At 42.6% G+C, this 14,696-nt stretch overlaps 2 protein-coding genes across 3 annotated transcripts; one reads left to right on the top strand and one right to left on the bottom strand.

The window, feature by feature from the left end:
• Window positions 1-650: 650 nt before the first annotated feature.
• On the top strand, window positions 651-4,384 carry LOC124468929 (ALK and LTK ligand 2-like). The gene is made up of 6 exons (XM_047021970.1): window positions 651-1,310; window positions 1,572-1,901; window positions 2,086-2,139; window positions 2,342-2,422; window positions 2,590-2,665; window positions 3,054-4,384. The coding sequence occupies exons 2-5, from the start codon at window positions 1,622-1,624 to the stop codon at window positions 2,652-2,654; spliced, it is 480 nt and encodes a 159-aa protein (XP_046877926.1). The 5' UTR covers window positions 651-1,310; window positions 1,572-1,621; the 3' UTR covers window positions 2,655-2,665; window positions 3,054-4,384.
• Window positions 4,385-4,763: 379 nt separating this feature from the next.
• Window positions 4,764-13,574, bottom strand: acp1 (acid phosphatase 1). Of its 2 annotated transcripts, none has more exons than XM_047021971.1 (6): window positions 13,495-13,574; window positions 12,713-12,786; window positions 12,043-12,156; window positions 9,780-9,841; window positions 7,281-7,386; window positions 4,764-5,468 (listed from the first exon to the last, which is right to left on the bottom strand). In XM_047021971.1, exons 1-6 carry the CDS (start codon window positions 13,535-13,537, stop codon window positions 5,391-5,393), a joined length of 477 nt encoding a protein of 158 aa, XP_046877927.1. In that variant the 5' UTR covers window positions 13,538-13,574; the 3' UTR covers window positions 4,764-5,390. The 2 variants fall into 2 exon arrangements, with proteins under 2 accessions (XP_046877927.1, XP_046877928.1); XM_047021972.1 differs by lacking the exon at window positions 12,043-12,156 and adding an exon at window positions 11,865-11,978.
• Window positions 13,575-14,696: the final 1,122 nt, after the last annotated feature.

Raw genomic sequence — 14,696 nt, 5'->3', positions numbered from 1 at the left:
TGAGGAGTGAGTTTCACGGATTCACACCCGTTATACACTGACACCCACCTTCCCCATGACATTTAGGTGGAATAACGTATCATGTCTAGTTTTCCAAACTCTTTTTGATACTCTTTCCTGTATTAAAGCCACGCTGTGTTAAACACCGTGAGAATTCAAAGGTGGAAGCGTGTGCTGTGTTTAAGCTACAGGTGAGCTGTCCACGGGCTCATTACGCACGTTGAAAAAGGTGTTCAATTCGTGTGTAGGTGTAGGTGTCTTAGCAACCCATGCAAGAGAACAATATTTTCTTATCAACGCGAATAATATAAACAAGGTATCAAACGTCGTGGGATTGAATACACTTTCCACAAACAGGCAACATGGGCAGTATTATCATGAAATACAAAATAGCCTACTTTGTATTACTTTGTACTACTTTATGAGTGTGAAGGTGGAGGGAGGTAATTGGATCGCAGACAGTAGTCTACATAGGCTACTGGAGTTTAAAAGGGAACTACGAGAAAACATAACTAATTGACACCCAGGCAAAAGCTCGTGTTATATGACCCATGTATTTCCGTTTTTGAAACTGCGCAATACTAGAATCCCTTATAACTCCAGTTATTGATTTGAAATGCATTATAGTTGAGGCACAAAACGGAGGATATGAGAGCATTGCCGACGAGATGCCGGTATCTGTGAACGTCTATGTTGGTCAACTGGAATTTCAGCAGGAAAAAAGCTTCCTGTAAGCGCGCAAGTGGAGTGACGGAAAGGGGGGAGAGCAACCTCACAAAGTGAAATGATCATGATCGGGAATAGCCTATAGAGATCTTTTTCTCTCATGAGTAGTGTTCATACCGCGTTTTCAATTAAAGACATGGCAGGTGATCCTCGAGGGACAAGTTCTTACGTCTGCGAGCGAGAATAAAAAGTGAGCGGCAGCCTGATATAAGAGACCTGACATTTCAAAGGCGCACAAGAGTTGCGGAGCGAGCCCAGCAATATTTTTTTCCACCAGCAAAAAATTGGGTGAAGGATAATAAGAAGATGTCCAAACGTTCAGCCCACATACAACTATAACAAACAGATGTTACGCTCATTTCTTTTTTTCGGTCCAATAGACCTTTTAAACCAAGGAATTACATGTAACATGACGGAGTGACTTTATCTGGCTCGGTTTCTTTGCCGTTTTAACATCGTACCTTTACTTGGACATCAAAGCTACATACTATTTGCGGCCAGGGGCAATACTAGAAGGCTTCCTAACCACTTTCAAACTATTTTCAGTACCCTTCACTGCATGAACAACTGCTCCAAAAAGAAAAGTAAGTTCTCTCAACACATTGTTTTGTTTAAGAGTAAGCTATGAACCAGATACTATTTAGGCGGTATTTGAGTTATTGTTAATTTAGTTCAATTAAAGAGGATGATATGATGTAGGCCTAGGCTATCAGTGTTATTAGCTGATGGTTTATGATTTATGGTGGCGAGGTTCTCAAGATAAGAAAACAATTTAGTGATTTACTGTGTAACATTTCAAGTGGATTTGAGTTTTTTGGGGTTGTAATTGTTGACCATTCTTACAGGGGTCTAGTGAAAGTCACGGCAGCAAAAGAGAAGGAACTGCGGTATAGCAATGAGCGGACAGCCCAAGTTTGTAATTATGGGGCTCGTGCTGCTAATATGCACTACTACTCTGCAGTGGGCAGAGAGCACGCCCGCCGCAACAGCCCCCACGGAAGCGAGGGATGACAAGAGCCTGCTTAGGCAGATAGTGGACATCGTTAAGCACGTGGAGGATAGACGCGGCGAGAGAAGCGCGGAAACAGCATCACAGTCGACTTCGAGGAAAGAATCCCCGGGGGAGCCAAGGGAATCACGCAACCACAAATCAGAGAGCGGGGATCAAATTATCGGTGAGCTTCGGGTTGACAGCTTGGTGTTCCCTAAGTGGAGCACACAAATAAATACCTTAACTTAACATAGCAAGATAAATGGGACCGTCATTAAAAAGTTATTCATAAGAATGTTAAGCTTGTCTGCAAAAGTCACACTTTTACACTGATCCCTCTGTTTCTCTTTCTTTTCTCTGTCTGTTAGAAATCTTCCCCAGAGATCTCAGAAAGAAAGAGAAGTTTCTAAAACATTTAACAGGTTAGATGAACTTCTGTGTTTTATGTGTGTGTGTGTTTTTGTAAAAGTGTGTGAGCGACAGAGATTGTAATACACACTCCTTGTGTGTGTGTCTCTCTCTGAGAGAGACAGAATGACACACTGATCTAATACAAAGTGGGAGAGATTGCACATGTTAATGACATGAACGCCTCTGTATTAATTCAGGCTTCCTTTTCCCCAGGTCCTCTGTACTTCAGTCCTAAGTGCAGGAAGCACGTGTACAGGCTTTACCACAATACTAGAGACTGCACAATCCCAGCATGTAAGTTCTGCATTTCCCCAGACAGGAAACATGACATCAGGAGTTGTGTATACTTGGATTGGGTCGGGCGTTTACAGACGCCACACATGTGTTCTGGATAACACACCATGGTAATACACAGAGGGCTCTAACTGCCGCACGTCTCTCCCCCCTTGTCTCTTTTCCAGACTTCAAAAGATGTGCGAGGCTTCTCACACGATTAGCAGGCAGCCCGCGATGCACGGAAGGGTAGCACAAACAGAGGTAACAAGACAAGTCAACTTGATGCTTTTACATGGCTGAGGGCTTATGTTCGAAACGTAGAAACGGCCTAAAACCTTATGCATGTCAAGGAGATGATACGAAAAAGGTGACATTCTACACCTGCTGCTTCTCTGTCCCAGCGAGACAGGTCAGATATACCTGTGACTGGTAGAATACTGCACACCTGTACACACAAACCCAAATCTCCCCAGTCGAAGGAATATATAGACAAATGTTCTTATCCATGTCATGCATGCTCTGCCTACACAATAAATCTGTAACAAATTATGTTGCTCTATCCATTTCATGCTGCTTTCGGAGAGGAAAGAATTCTTCGGACGCTGCCAAGTACGAGAAAGCACTAAATTTCACTTCCTCTCCCTCGCAGGTTAAAGCCAAACCAGAGCTATGTAGAAGAGCCCTGAAAAAAAGTGCCTTGGACAGTAACAGGGAAACAGAACAAACTCCATCCAGTCACGCCATTCCGTACCGTGTCCTCCATCAGAGAGTTGTGTTTATCTAAAGGCATGGATTACCTCTCCTAGGTCTGGGGCCCCAAGAGGCCTGCTGCCACTGGCCCTTAGAAGGAAGCATCCAGAAGACAGTGACCAAGATAATACAGGTGAAGAGAAAACGAATTAACAAGAAAACATGGCAACAGGGCCGTAGCCCCTGCTGGCTGCCAGAAAAAATATGACTTCTCCCCTCTTGTTTTTCACCAAAAGAAAAGGGATAGCTTTTTTTTGTTGCCTTGTTTGTTTCTCAATGCAAAGTTGATTGAGGATATTTTTGTTGTTGTTGTTGTTGGGGTTGCGTATGACTTGTATTTATGTACTTCTGCCATCATCTCTTGTAAGCCGCACAGCCTATTACTGGACAAGAAGTTCTTTATCAGACTCTGCAGTCACCACATTCTTACACCTACCTGAGCACACACTGAAAGTATGATTAACTTATTAACTGCATGAGCATTCCCTTGCCCCTTCTCTTTGCAGGACATGCATACAAAAACAAGAGAGACAAAAAAATAGTGCTGGTTGCAGTCAAATGTGTGCTATACTGACATCATCCTGTGAATCTAAGTTGTGTGATACATAGTATATTTATATACTCTTTGTTGTCACATGTTCATCTGTACTTTGTGTACAAACATTCTAACCAGTGTGCAATATGTACATATTGTCAAGACGAAAATGCATAAAAGGAATTCATATGACGACCATAAATTAAAGAGTCTGACATATATCAACTGGGTGTTGAAAAACATTTATTTAAAATGAAATATATTTAAATAAATTATAAGATTGGTACAAATATGAGTGTTTTCTTTCTTGTGTCCAAAGTGTCAAGCTCTCAACCTCGTTCTGAAAGGCAAGTCTGTATGTCTGAATAAGTTTGAACTACTTTGCCATTTCTGTAACACAGAGAGAAAAGACAACCCTGAATATGTGGACACTGGTCTGCTTTGGAAACTCAACTTTAATTTGTGCTTAAAAGACCACTGAATGAAAGAGTTTGTCTTCTCAGATCCACATAATCAATAGGCTTTCTAAACTGCTAAGTAAATATTTGTGAGAAAAGTTGGATTTGATTTAGCTAAAATGACAAACTAACCAAAAACTTTATGTTTGTTGACCTGCAATATCAGTGTGGTATAGACCATATTCCCTAGTGGCAACATGTGTTTGTTTAAGTTTGTTAACACAGCACACAACTCTAACCAATAGTTTCTAAGTTAAATACGTAAAGCCGTAACGATGTGCTACCATGGAGTAGCACTGAATTATTAATTGAGAAAAACAAAAAGACTGGACCACACATACTGTACGTTTACTGATATCTACGACCATTCCACTTGAACAAAGTTTAACAAATCTTTCCTCCTCAGCTGTGATAACTTGTTAGTTTGTTATCTGTTATCTTTATTCTATTCTCCCTCAGGTTTGGGACATTTGAAATACAATTCATGTTTAGAGATATATTATCGGCTCCTAACTAATTGAAACTCCTTAACATTGGTGTGGAATTGCCAGTACCAGATTGCAGGGTTAAGATACATGTATTTTTGGTTATTAGGTTAGATGACAGAGTCATTGTATGCAGTCATTAATCTTTATTCTGAATGACAAAGGTAAAGCTCATAACAGTAATTTACATCAGTTACTTGGTCTTACACTGTTAAAGGAGAATATATGTGGATTCAGAGACCAAATCCTAGTCTATTTAATAGACTAAAAGAGTTACTACTCCCACCAAGATTAGCATTTGGACTAGCCTTAACTTTTGTTACCTATTAACTTCAAAAGATCACCAGTCAAGCAACCATACTGAAGTGTTTTGTCAAAGGGTGAACATTGTGTTTAGTTTTCAACTACTTTAATAACGTGCATAACAATATCTCCATTTCATATTTTATTATTTTCTCTTTCAAGTGGATTTATAGGCAACAAAAAGGGACATGGGCAAGTGTAATACCTTGCATCCTGCCTGCTTATCAATCTAGCCATATTGCAGACGTAGTCACCTGATGATATCCAAATGGGGGAAACCATCGTTTCCATCAATTGAAAAACGTTTTTATTAACACACTTACTGCATAATTCTAAATGAATTCATGTTTGTCCATTTGTGTTTTGGTATATATCGGGCTTCAGCAAGTATGGAGAAGAAACTCAAGGCGTGTTCAAGAGTATTTAGGTTGATCCTTGTCAGAGCTTGAATGTTGTTAGGAGTTGGCTTCCAAAAAGGCTTTACAGCATCTCACGCATTGTTCATACACCTTTTCAAAGTCTTCATCACCCCCCTTGGTAACAGAAAAGAAAATGAAACTGATTACAGTATGTGCATTAATACAGTGAAAAATGCAAAACACAAATTATTTGCATCTCCAGGTGAACATTCATTTGGGTACATCTAAGAGGTAGAATATACATTAGCCTTCAAAAGTTCCCCACATTTTATGATGTTTTGGAATGTATTTAAAATACCTACTCTAAAATGAGGAATTTTAAACATTCACATTCAACATTCTTTATTTGGTATTGCAGTGGCTACAGCCTAGAGACCATTTGTGTAGGCCTCTGCCAGCTTTGTACACAGATTTGAGCTGGTTCACCCATGCTTTGGATGAAAGCATCTTCTAAATGTATAAAACGTAAAGTGTACTACGGAAATAGTATTCATTAGAATCTATGTTCACCCTGTTAGGTCCTACCTGGAACCAAATAATTGTTGTCTTGTAGTTTCCCTTATAACAGGGACAAGAACATGAAAAACCACAAATGGGTGTAAGTAGAAGGTGTTTCTGGAAGGGAAAGGCTCCAGGTTCCATTGAGCTGCACCCTCCTGTGAGACTTTTACCGTCTTCATGGACGAACAGAAAAACTCTCGCCTCCATTCAGCGAGACACACACAGAGCTGTCTGGCACTGGGCCTGGGCTCCTTTACACTGTCACACCTTGTGGCTACTGGGGATGGTCCACAGTACAATGTTGTGGAGGCTACAAAGTACGAGTCTTTACACCATGTTAAATCCTATAGGGCTCAATTCCAACGGCTGACTGATACAGGCACACATCCACATGCACAGCTGCTTGTAAGGGGTAATGGGAATATACAGCCAATTGGATGAACACCCAAATAGGATACACATACATTTGTGGTCAATCTCAATCTGTTTTCTCATCCATTACCATAGATACTGTACTATTCTGTCATAATCCTGGTTCCAAAAGACTCCAGTAAAGCTGCAGTTTCACCCATATATCATCAGGTGATCCGCAACTGCAAAAATGCAATTCTTTGTGTGTTACAATAAATGATTCATTTCCATGCTACATTTTTTTATGTTACAAAAATATTGGACAGGCGATATGATTTAGAAGGTTTTTATCAAGAGCTCCAGTATCCAAACATGCAGACTGCCCGTCCTGAAACATTCCTGAAAAGCTTTTCTTTGTTTTTTCCTCTCCCTCACTTTAGAAACAAACTGACTGTAGATCAACAACGAAACTTCAATCATCAACCCCCTCCACTCCCCAACCCTGCTAACTTTCCCTCAGTATAACTACCCCCCCCCTTCCCAATACTTCCCACACACCCCCTCAATCATCGCATCCATGTAGGAATCCAATTGATTCTTAAGCGGCCCCACCAGACTCCACTTCCACAGCCTTTTGGCATGACTTCCGAGAGCAGAGGAAGCACTTAAGGTCGAGAGGAGTTAACTAAGCCATTACACGTTATGAGCTGGTAAACGGAGAGGGTTGAAAGCGCGTGAATCTTTCATAGAAAGTGTCAAAGCCCCTTCCAGCAGGAGCTTTGGGGCCTCCCCACAGAAAACAACACTACGGAAATGGAAAACATATTTTGGCTTTGAAAGTCAATATTGAATGATAAAGTACGACATTGTACTGCTGGGAAAAGGCCTTTTAGGACAAATTAATTATTTTAACGTTTAGTAAGGCTTAATTTATGAACGTTTCCTTTTTGCTTTAAGTTCAGAACAACTACTTTCCGAGCTGTTTTGAAATCGCTTTTGGGGGGGCATTGCTTATTTAAGTACAGTCGGCTTCCCATTAGGCATGTGTGAAGGTAAGTTGGATTGGAGACTTACATAGTAAGGGTCTTTGATTATCAGCTGTTTCTCAGGGTCGTACGAGCCCAGCAGCTCAATCTTAGCGGTGCTGTTTTTCACCGACTTTGCCTTCTTATTCAGGTCACTGTTCAGGGAAAAATAGAAGACACATTAAACTTATAGACAGCGATGGAATACAATACAATAACCTTGAAAAGGCATAGAGACTATACCTGGTAAATACCAGCAGAACAAGTGTTCTGAGGGACATACACATTAGAAAGAACCAGACACAAAACCGACTCCGGCATTTAGCCCTCAAATAGCGGCCATGAAACCAAATCTATCTGGTGCATATGCAGGATATTCGGGGAACCATTGACATGATAAGGAGAGGCTCCACATCACCCATACACAAAGCTACAGGCGCTTTCTTCTCTTTGTTAGCTAAGCCAAATAATTGGGCTATGTTGCTTAGAAACACAATAATAAACTGGAAGGGAGCCGTGTCCCTTTATAAATATAACCGCCTTCGGATGTGGAGGTCAGATCCAGTGTGTGGGACATCCCATGTACCAGGGTCTAGTGGGACGTCCCATGTACCAGGGTCTAGTGGGACGTCCCATGTACCAGGGTCTAGTGGGACGTCCCATGTACCAGGGTCTAGTGGGACGTCCCATGTACCAGGGTCTAGTGGGACGTCCCATGTACCAGGGTCTAGTGGGACGTCCCATGTACCAGGGTCTAGTGGGACGTCCCATGTACCAGGGTCTAGTGGGACGTCCCATGTACCAGGGTCTAGTGGGACGTCCCATGTACCAGGGTCTAGTGGGACGTCCCATGTACCAGGGTCTAGTGGGACGTCCCATGTACCAGGGTCTAGTGGGACGTCCCATGTACCAGGGTCTAGTGGGACGTCCCATGTACCAGGGTCTAGTGGGACGTCCCATGTACCAGGGTCTAGTGGGACGTCCCATGTACCAGGGTCTAGTGGGACGTCCCATGTACCAGGGTCTAGTGGGACGTCCCATGTACCAGGGTCTAGTGGGACGTCCCATGTACCAGGGTCTAGTGGGACGTCCCATGTACCAGGGTCTAGTGGGACGTCCCATGTACCAGGGTCTAGTGGGACGTCCCATGTACCAGGGTCTAGTGGGACGTCCCATGTACCAGGGTCTAGTGGGACGTCCCATGTACCAGGCTCTAGTGGGACGTCCCATGTACCAGGGTCTAGTGGGACGTCCCATGTACCAGGGTCTAGTGGGACGTCCCATGTACCAGGGTCTAGTGGGACGTCCCATGTACCAGGGTCTAGTGGGACGTCCCATGTACCAGGCTCTAGCCCTAGTCTGGCCGGTTTAAGACTTTGACCGTAAACTTGATTTCAAAACGCAGAGCCACTTCCCTAGTCTGACGCCATCACGGACAACTGGCCCCTGTGTGACTGTTTAAGCTTTTACATGGAATGGGAGGTGGGGGTCAGAGCGGAGAAGGAAAGAGGCAAACAAAAAGTGACCCACTCTGCTCTGTAAATAAACTCGGCAAAGCAGAAAAGATTAAACGGTCAAAGAAGATAAGGAAAAACAAACTCCCAGCAATCAAATCCTGCTGACTCGTTAGGGTGAAGCTCTAATGATGGTTGAAGGACACACTTAAACGTTCTGCCTTGCAATTATAAAACTTTGTGAAGGGGGGGAGAGAAATACGGTAGGGAGTGAGCTAGAGACATACGGTAGAGACATATGAGGGAAAGAAAGAGAGAAAGAGATACAGTAGAGGGAGAGAGGTAGAGAGAGGGGTACAGTACAGTGTGAGAGAGAGGTACAGTACAGTGAGTTGATATGTGTGTGTGTGTGTGTATGTGTGTGTGTGTGAGAGAGAGGTAGAGAGAGACATTTGGAGAGAGGGGTACAGTAGTGAGATGTAGGAAGAGAGAAAGGTAGAGAGAGAGAAAGAGAGAGAGAGGGAGGGGGGGAGAGAGAGAGAGAGAAATGTAGAGAGAGAGAGAGGTAGAGAGAGAGACAGGGGTACAGTAGTGAGAGAGGTAGAGAGAAAGAGAGAGAGAGAGGTAGAGAGAGAGGGGTAGAGAGAGGGGTACAGTAGTGAGAGAGGTAGAGAGAAAGTCCCCTCCGGAGAGTAAAGACGAGGCATCCCAAGAACTCAGTAAGCTGCTTACTGACCGATCCGCCGTGGGCATGTGATCTCAAAATGATCCCAAACGTTCAAAGTAGCAACAATATCCCTCCCCCTCCCTCTGAAAGAGCTTAAGGTCAGCACTTGTTAAAGACTGACTTCACCCTCCACATTAGGTCAAGCTTGAGGTATTGAATGTATTTTTTATATTTTTATTTCTTTTCAATTGTGTTGTAAAACCCTTTAACTGGTATAAAAGTCTTCCAGCAATAGGCCTGAATGCATGCAGTTGTTAGAATGTTTGGTGAGAATGGCAGGAGAGCATACGGTTCTCACAGTAAAAACTAGACAAAGGATTTTGACCAGTTCTTAGTGATATTGCTAATACTGCACATCTAAGCCTACCTCATATTACTTTCATCCATGCAGAGAATGTACTTGAAGTTTGTAAAATCTTCCTTAGTCACCTATGGAGGGAAACAGCAGAACAAACATTAACTTTGGCACTGGTACAGGGAGAACACAGGCAGAATGCAGCCTCTCTAGACTGTCAGAAACTAGGCCACAGATAGGTAGGTATCTAGCACGTTCTATTAGCACGGTAAAGACTTCACTCTGCTCCAGACGGAGTCATGAAGACATTCACAAAGAGAACACCCTTTCTGAACTCGGAGAACTTGGACAACATCCAAGGTGAAGATTCAAGAGAAATAGGGAGTCAACAAGGGAGTGCGCGTGTTTGTGAGGAGAAGAGAAAGAGTGTTTGTGAGGAGGGGTAAAAGAAGAGAGGGGAAAGGGAAAGGTAGAGAGGGAAGAGGTGGTGTGTGGATTGTGTGAGCGGTCCCACCAGTGCTTCCCCTCTTCCCCCAATCCCTTCATCCGCTTGGTGAAGGAAGGGATCAAAGCATCACATCTGTAAGTATGTGGAGGGTGTTGTGCAACATGCTGCTCTTACTCAGCAGCCATGTCTCCAAAGACAGACACCCCCTAACTCCATGTTCCCGCAGGGATAAGGGATTTTGAGGTCTGGTGAAGCATTGAACAGGATGAACATGTATTCAGAAAGAAAGAGCCTACCTCAAAATGTGTGAGGTCAGTGACTGAAGTGTGAATAAGTGATTTTAAAGAATCAATCTGAACCAATGCATTCTTGAAAAGGTAGCTCAATTATGCATTGACATTATATGCTGTATGAACCCTAGGTATTTTTCGACATGTTCGTATTAAAAACATCTGTTTTAAAACTGACCATGACACACCGAGGTAAAGCCAGGTTATTGTACATTTCTGGAATAGCTTCCTGACAGTTAGGAGGCTGATCTTAGAGTAATGGGCTGAGCGACCGGGAGAAAGAAGAGACTTTGTTTATAGGCAGATAACAGATAACAACCCTGCAGAGTTACTGAATTATCCAATAACGGGCTGGTACAATCCAAGAAGGGTGTGGACAGATCACTTCATTAGATGGGATGGTCTGAGAACATCTATGCTTCTTTCAAAGCGTCATGATAAGCAGAGTAAATTCTCGAGATAGATGGATGACAGCTACCTGTTTGACTAGGAATTATTATTGTTATTATGATGATGTTTTAGCAGGGTGTAAGCTTAAAACAATGCAAAAGTAATACTTCCCAAATGTCAAATCCAGGTTCCTGTTCTACCCCATTTAATTTTCCAGCCAAAGCAAAGCATCCTAATATCTGATGTAATTATTGTGTTTGGATGGATGGAACTGACTAAAACAAACAAAAATAAACACAATTTTATTAAACAGCGTCGCCCTGTCTCCAACCAATCTTTCCAGAGTCTGTTCTGTTTAGGCACTGGCGACAGACGGAGAAGGAAAGCTAAAGTTCAAGTTGTGTGTGTGTGTGTATGTGGGTGTGTGTGTTGTGTGTATTTGCGTCAGGGAGGTGGTGGCGGGGTGAAAGCAGGAAAAACCCTGAGCTTGTCAAAGTTCAATGTGTGGATTTGGGTGGCTTGGGGGCCCAGGGTCTGAGCTCCCCATCCCTGCTTTGCGGGGCTTAGCCCAGGCCAGGGTCGGCGTGGAGGAATGACAAGCGAAAATGAGCGTATCCCCAACCGTGGGTCAGGCAAGTCCCTGAGAGCTGGCGGAGAACGAGGGGGAAAGGAGGAAAACTGGAGACGACTGAGGGAGAGGGGCAAGGGGGGACATGGGCTTCTGACAGACCTATGGAAGCTATCGAGTATCCAGCGTGGGACCATGCTTGGCCTCCGGACATTGTGGTGTGATTTTAACCAACACTTTCGTCCGTGTAGAAAAAGCATGAAGCACTGGCTCATAAACTATTCAGTGATGTCGACTTCAGTGTTGTGTTATCCTTCTCGATTGTTGCATGAATAGGATTTATAGTGTGAATAAATGCACATGGCTGTACAAGTCCTACCGCAAACAACCCACGCACAAACATTTACAAATCCACCAGATCCCAGTGACCCAGCAAGGACCAAGGGGCGGTTCTATTATACCTGTCGGGCCCTGTGATTGGTCTCAATGCCATGCTTGCTTAAGCAGGCCAGACCTCGGGCGTCTGGAAGGCTGCCTGTGTTCCAGTCAGACGTGGCACCACCGTCTATGACCCACTGCAACAACAGAGAACACAAGGGCTAGCCACCAAGGCTACGAGGGAGGGTAGGAGGTCCATACCTGCCGGGCAATGTGCATCATGGGTACACCATGCTTCTTCATGCAGGCTTGGCCGCGGTGGTCAGGGGAGCTGCCTATCTCGTAGGTCGAGGTTGCAGCACTGTCTATCCTCCACTACGCCACGGAGGAACAACAGCGGCAACACAGCAAAATCATGTCTTCACAAATGGGGTATACAAACTCACATGCAAGATATGTTCTTTCCTCAAATATTGAACTCCAATGTTAGTTTATGGCGGCTTTTGTGGTTAAGAAACAAATCCTGATACATGCAATTATAAATCATAATATTTGGTGAACTACAGCATCACTTTAAAACATGCTGACACTTGGTTTAATTTGTTTTTCTTTGTCAAGGGTTAGCGTTTGTCCTTGTGAATTACCTTGATTCAGCTTTACTGTTCAAGAGGACATAGAAAGCAAATGAACACACTTGCCAAATCTCTGGGAGACAACTGCAGAGTTAGAGATGTGCTGTACGGAGCCTACATTTTCATATTCATTCATTATAGTTCTGCAAATCAATCCATATTTTATGCCTTTTCTTGCTGCTAATAAAAAAAGTGTAGTCTAGCAAATCTGAAGGACTTCTTCCTTCAACACAGTGGCTGTTCTGTATGTCAAATGTGATGCTAAACTAATACTCTGTCAATGCAGATAGAGATCTCACCTCGTCCACAACATCCTTGTCTGTAGCCATCTTCCTGAAGACAGCTTCAGCAATGGGAGACCTACAGATGTTCCCTGGAAATACAAACAAGGAAAACATATTCAAAATCAATCTATAGCATTATAATAATTCACAGTATGATCTTATGATGGATACCCATTCTTCCTAATGTTGAAATGCTACAGTGTTTTAGTCAGCTTTGTGATATTAACAATGACAACTAACGAGCATAATTCGAAATATGTAACAGTATGTGTCTACATATCAATGGATGTGGTGCATTATGCAATGTTTTATTTGGCTCTACAAGGTGCATAGCTAGTATTGCATATCGGCAGCCTTTATTTGACAGAATATGCTGCCTGACCTTGTGGTTCCTAATACATACGTTTAGCTAGATAGCTACATTGGGGTTATATATTTTGGGTAAGCTGATTTGCCTTGAACTTCAAAGCAATTTGAAGAACCACACTACAATTCTTGCACTAACATTAATGTGACACTATGTTCTCACACGACAAAGTGAAATAGGTAATTTGTGAATTGAGAATCTGTTACAAGCTGAAGAATACATTATCGGTGTGCAGTAAGCGGTAGCTAGCTAGTATCAGTACGAGCTAATGCTGGCTAATCATGGATTGATGGAAGCCAGTTCAACTTTCTAGATATCATAGCTAAACGCTTAGAAAGTATTTCTGGCTTAATTGTTATAACATAACAACCAACTTTGAAACTGCATACTCAAACTGATTTGTTGTTTGGTTTGAATCATTATTTCTTACCCAGGCACACAAACAGGACAGACTTTCTACTGTTGGCTGCCATGTTGGTATGATGGGTCCTGTGTCACAATATATAAGGTGTCCAATTCTTCTGCCTGGTTAAAATATGTTTCTTCTTCTTCAGCATTCCAGCGTGTGGTAGTATTATCATTTTATCTCGTGTTAGGTGGTAGTGATTATTTCAAAGGTGATTAAAAGTCGGTTGCAAACTATGTCCAGTTCTAGGGGTCGTAATATGACTCATTTTTCGTGCTCGGTTTTAATGAAAGGAAGGAAATCTTTCAGGGTTTATATAATAACAATAAATTTAAGCTTTATAATTCCCACTGCCCCCTTCAAAAACCTATGGTATATGTGCAATGTAAAATCATGACGTTTACTCCCGATCTGAGTGTGGACCTGTGACTTCGGAAATCAAGAACCTGTGTAGGTTCCATAGAGTTAATAGGTAGGTTCACCCTAGATTTCAGCTGCCCTTCAGGTTGCCTTATCCTCATCTATTTTTAGCAGCTGTTTCCATACTAAGACATTAAGCTTGCTTGGGTTTCTGTACGGAATACACAAGTCATGGGAAAGAAGAGTCCCAGACTGCATAAGGAGTTTATATACCTAACCGATTACACTATGCCTGTTGTATAACTTACTTACATAAGTGTTTGTCCAGCATTTACAAATTTGGCCCTCAGTTTTCTATTCTCTTACTTGCAGTTGTCAGATAAAATGCGTGAGTGAATTAGTTCAAAAATACATCTCTTTGATCTTCTAAGCCAAAGATCAGGTTTTCAGATGTTCCAATTCTCCACAGAATTATTGTCCCTCTCTCTTCTCTTCACTGTAACAGGACTAACTAAACACATTCAGTGGAACCCCGACCTAGTGCTTGGACAGAATGGCACTCCAGTTGGTTGTCAAGAGGTGGGACTGGACAAATAAATTGTCTCAGAATGTCAGTTCATCCTTAAGATTGGTTGGAGGTCTCTGGATGTCGTATGAACATTTCTTCTCTGAAATTAAGCAGGTGAGGAATACATCTATGCTTTTACAAAGTGCATACTCGAAAGTTCATAGTGACGACACCACAAAAGTGAAAAATGTGTCTGTAGCTGTATATTGCACATGCTCCTGAATAACCATTATTAGGCCCACAATTTGTGATAAATAAACAGCCTCTCTTGTAGCTGATTGAGTAGGTGGTGACCTTA

The sequence above is a fragment of the Hypomesus transpacificus genome, chromosome 6 (genome assembly GCF_021917145.1).
Source record: "Hypomesus transpacificus isolate Combined female chromosome 6, fHypTra1, whole genome shotgun sequence".
Classification (NCBI taxonomy): domain Eukaryota; kingdom Metazoa; phylum Chordata; class Actinopteri; order Osmeriformes; family Osmeridae; genus Hypomesus; species Hypomesus transpacificus.
The sequence above is the reverse complement of the archived record's forward strand: the minus strand, read 5'-3'. Positions and strand labels throughout refer to the sequence as shown.

Excerpts from the sequence above, each read along its gene's own strand:
- LOC124468929 (XM_047021970.1), top strand. The coding sequence starts at position 1,622 with ATGAGCGGACAGCCCAAGTTTGTAATTATGGGGCTCGTGCTGCTAATA. Across the intron at positions 1,902-2,085 it reads GAGCGGGGATCAAATTATCG|AAATCTTCCCCAGAGATCTC; the intron begins GTGAGCTTCGGG and ends TCTGTCTGTTAG. Across the intron at positions 2,423-2,589 it reads AGACTGCACAATCCCAGCAT|ACTTCAAAAGATGTGCGAGG; the intron begins GTAAGTTCTGCA and ends TCTCTTTTCCAG.
- acp1 (XM_047021971.1), bottom strand. The coding sequence starts at position 13,537 with ATGGCAGCCAACAGTAGAAAGTCTGTCCTGTTTGTGTGCCTGG. Across the intron at positions 12,787-13,494 it reads TGTCCTGTTTGTGTGCCTGG|GGAACATCTGTAGGTCTCCC; the intron begins GTAAGAAATAAT and ends TTGTATTTCCAG. Across the intron at positions 9,842-12,042 it reads TGATGCACATTGCCCGGCAG|GTGACTAAGGAAGATTTTAC; the intron begins GTATGGACCTCC and ends TTCCCTCCATAG.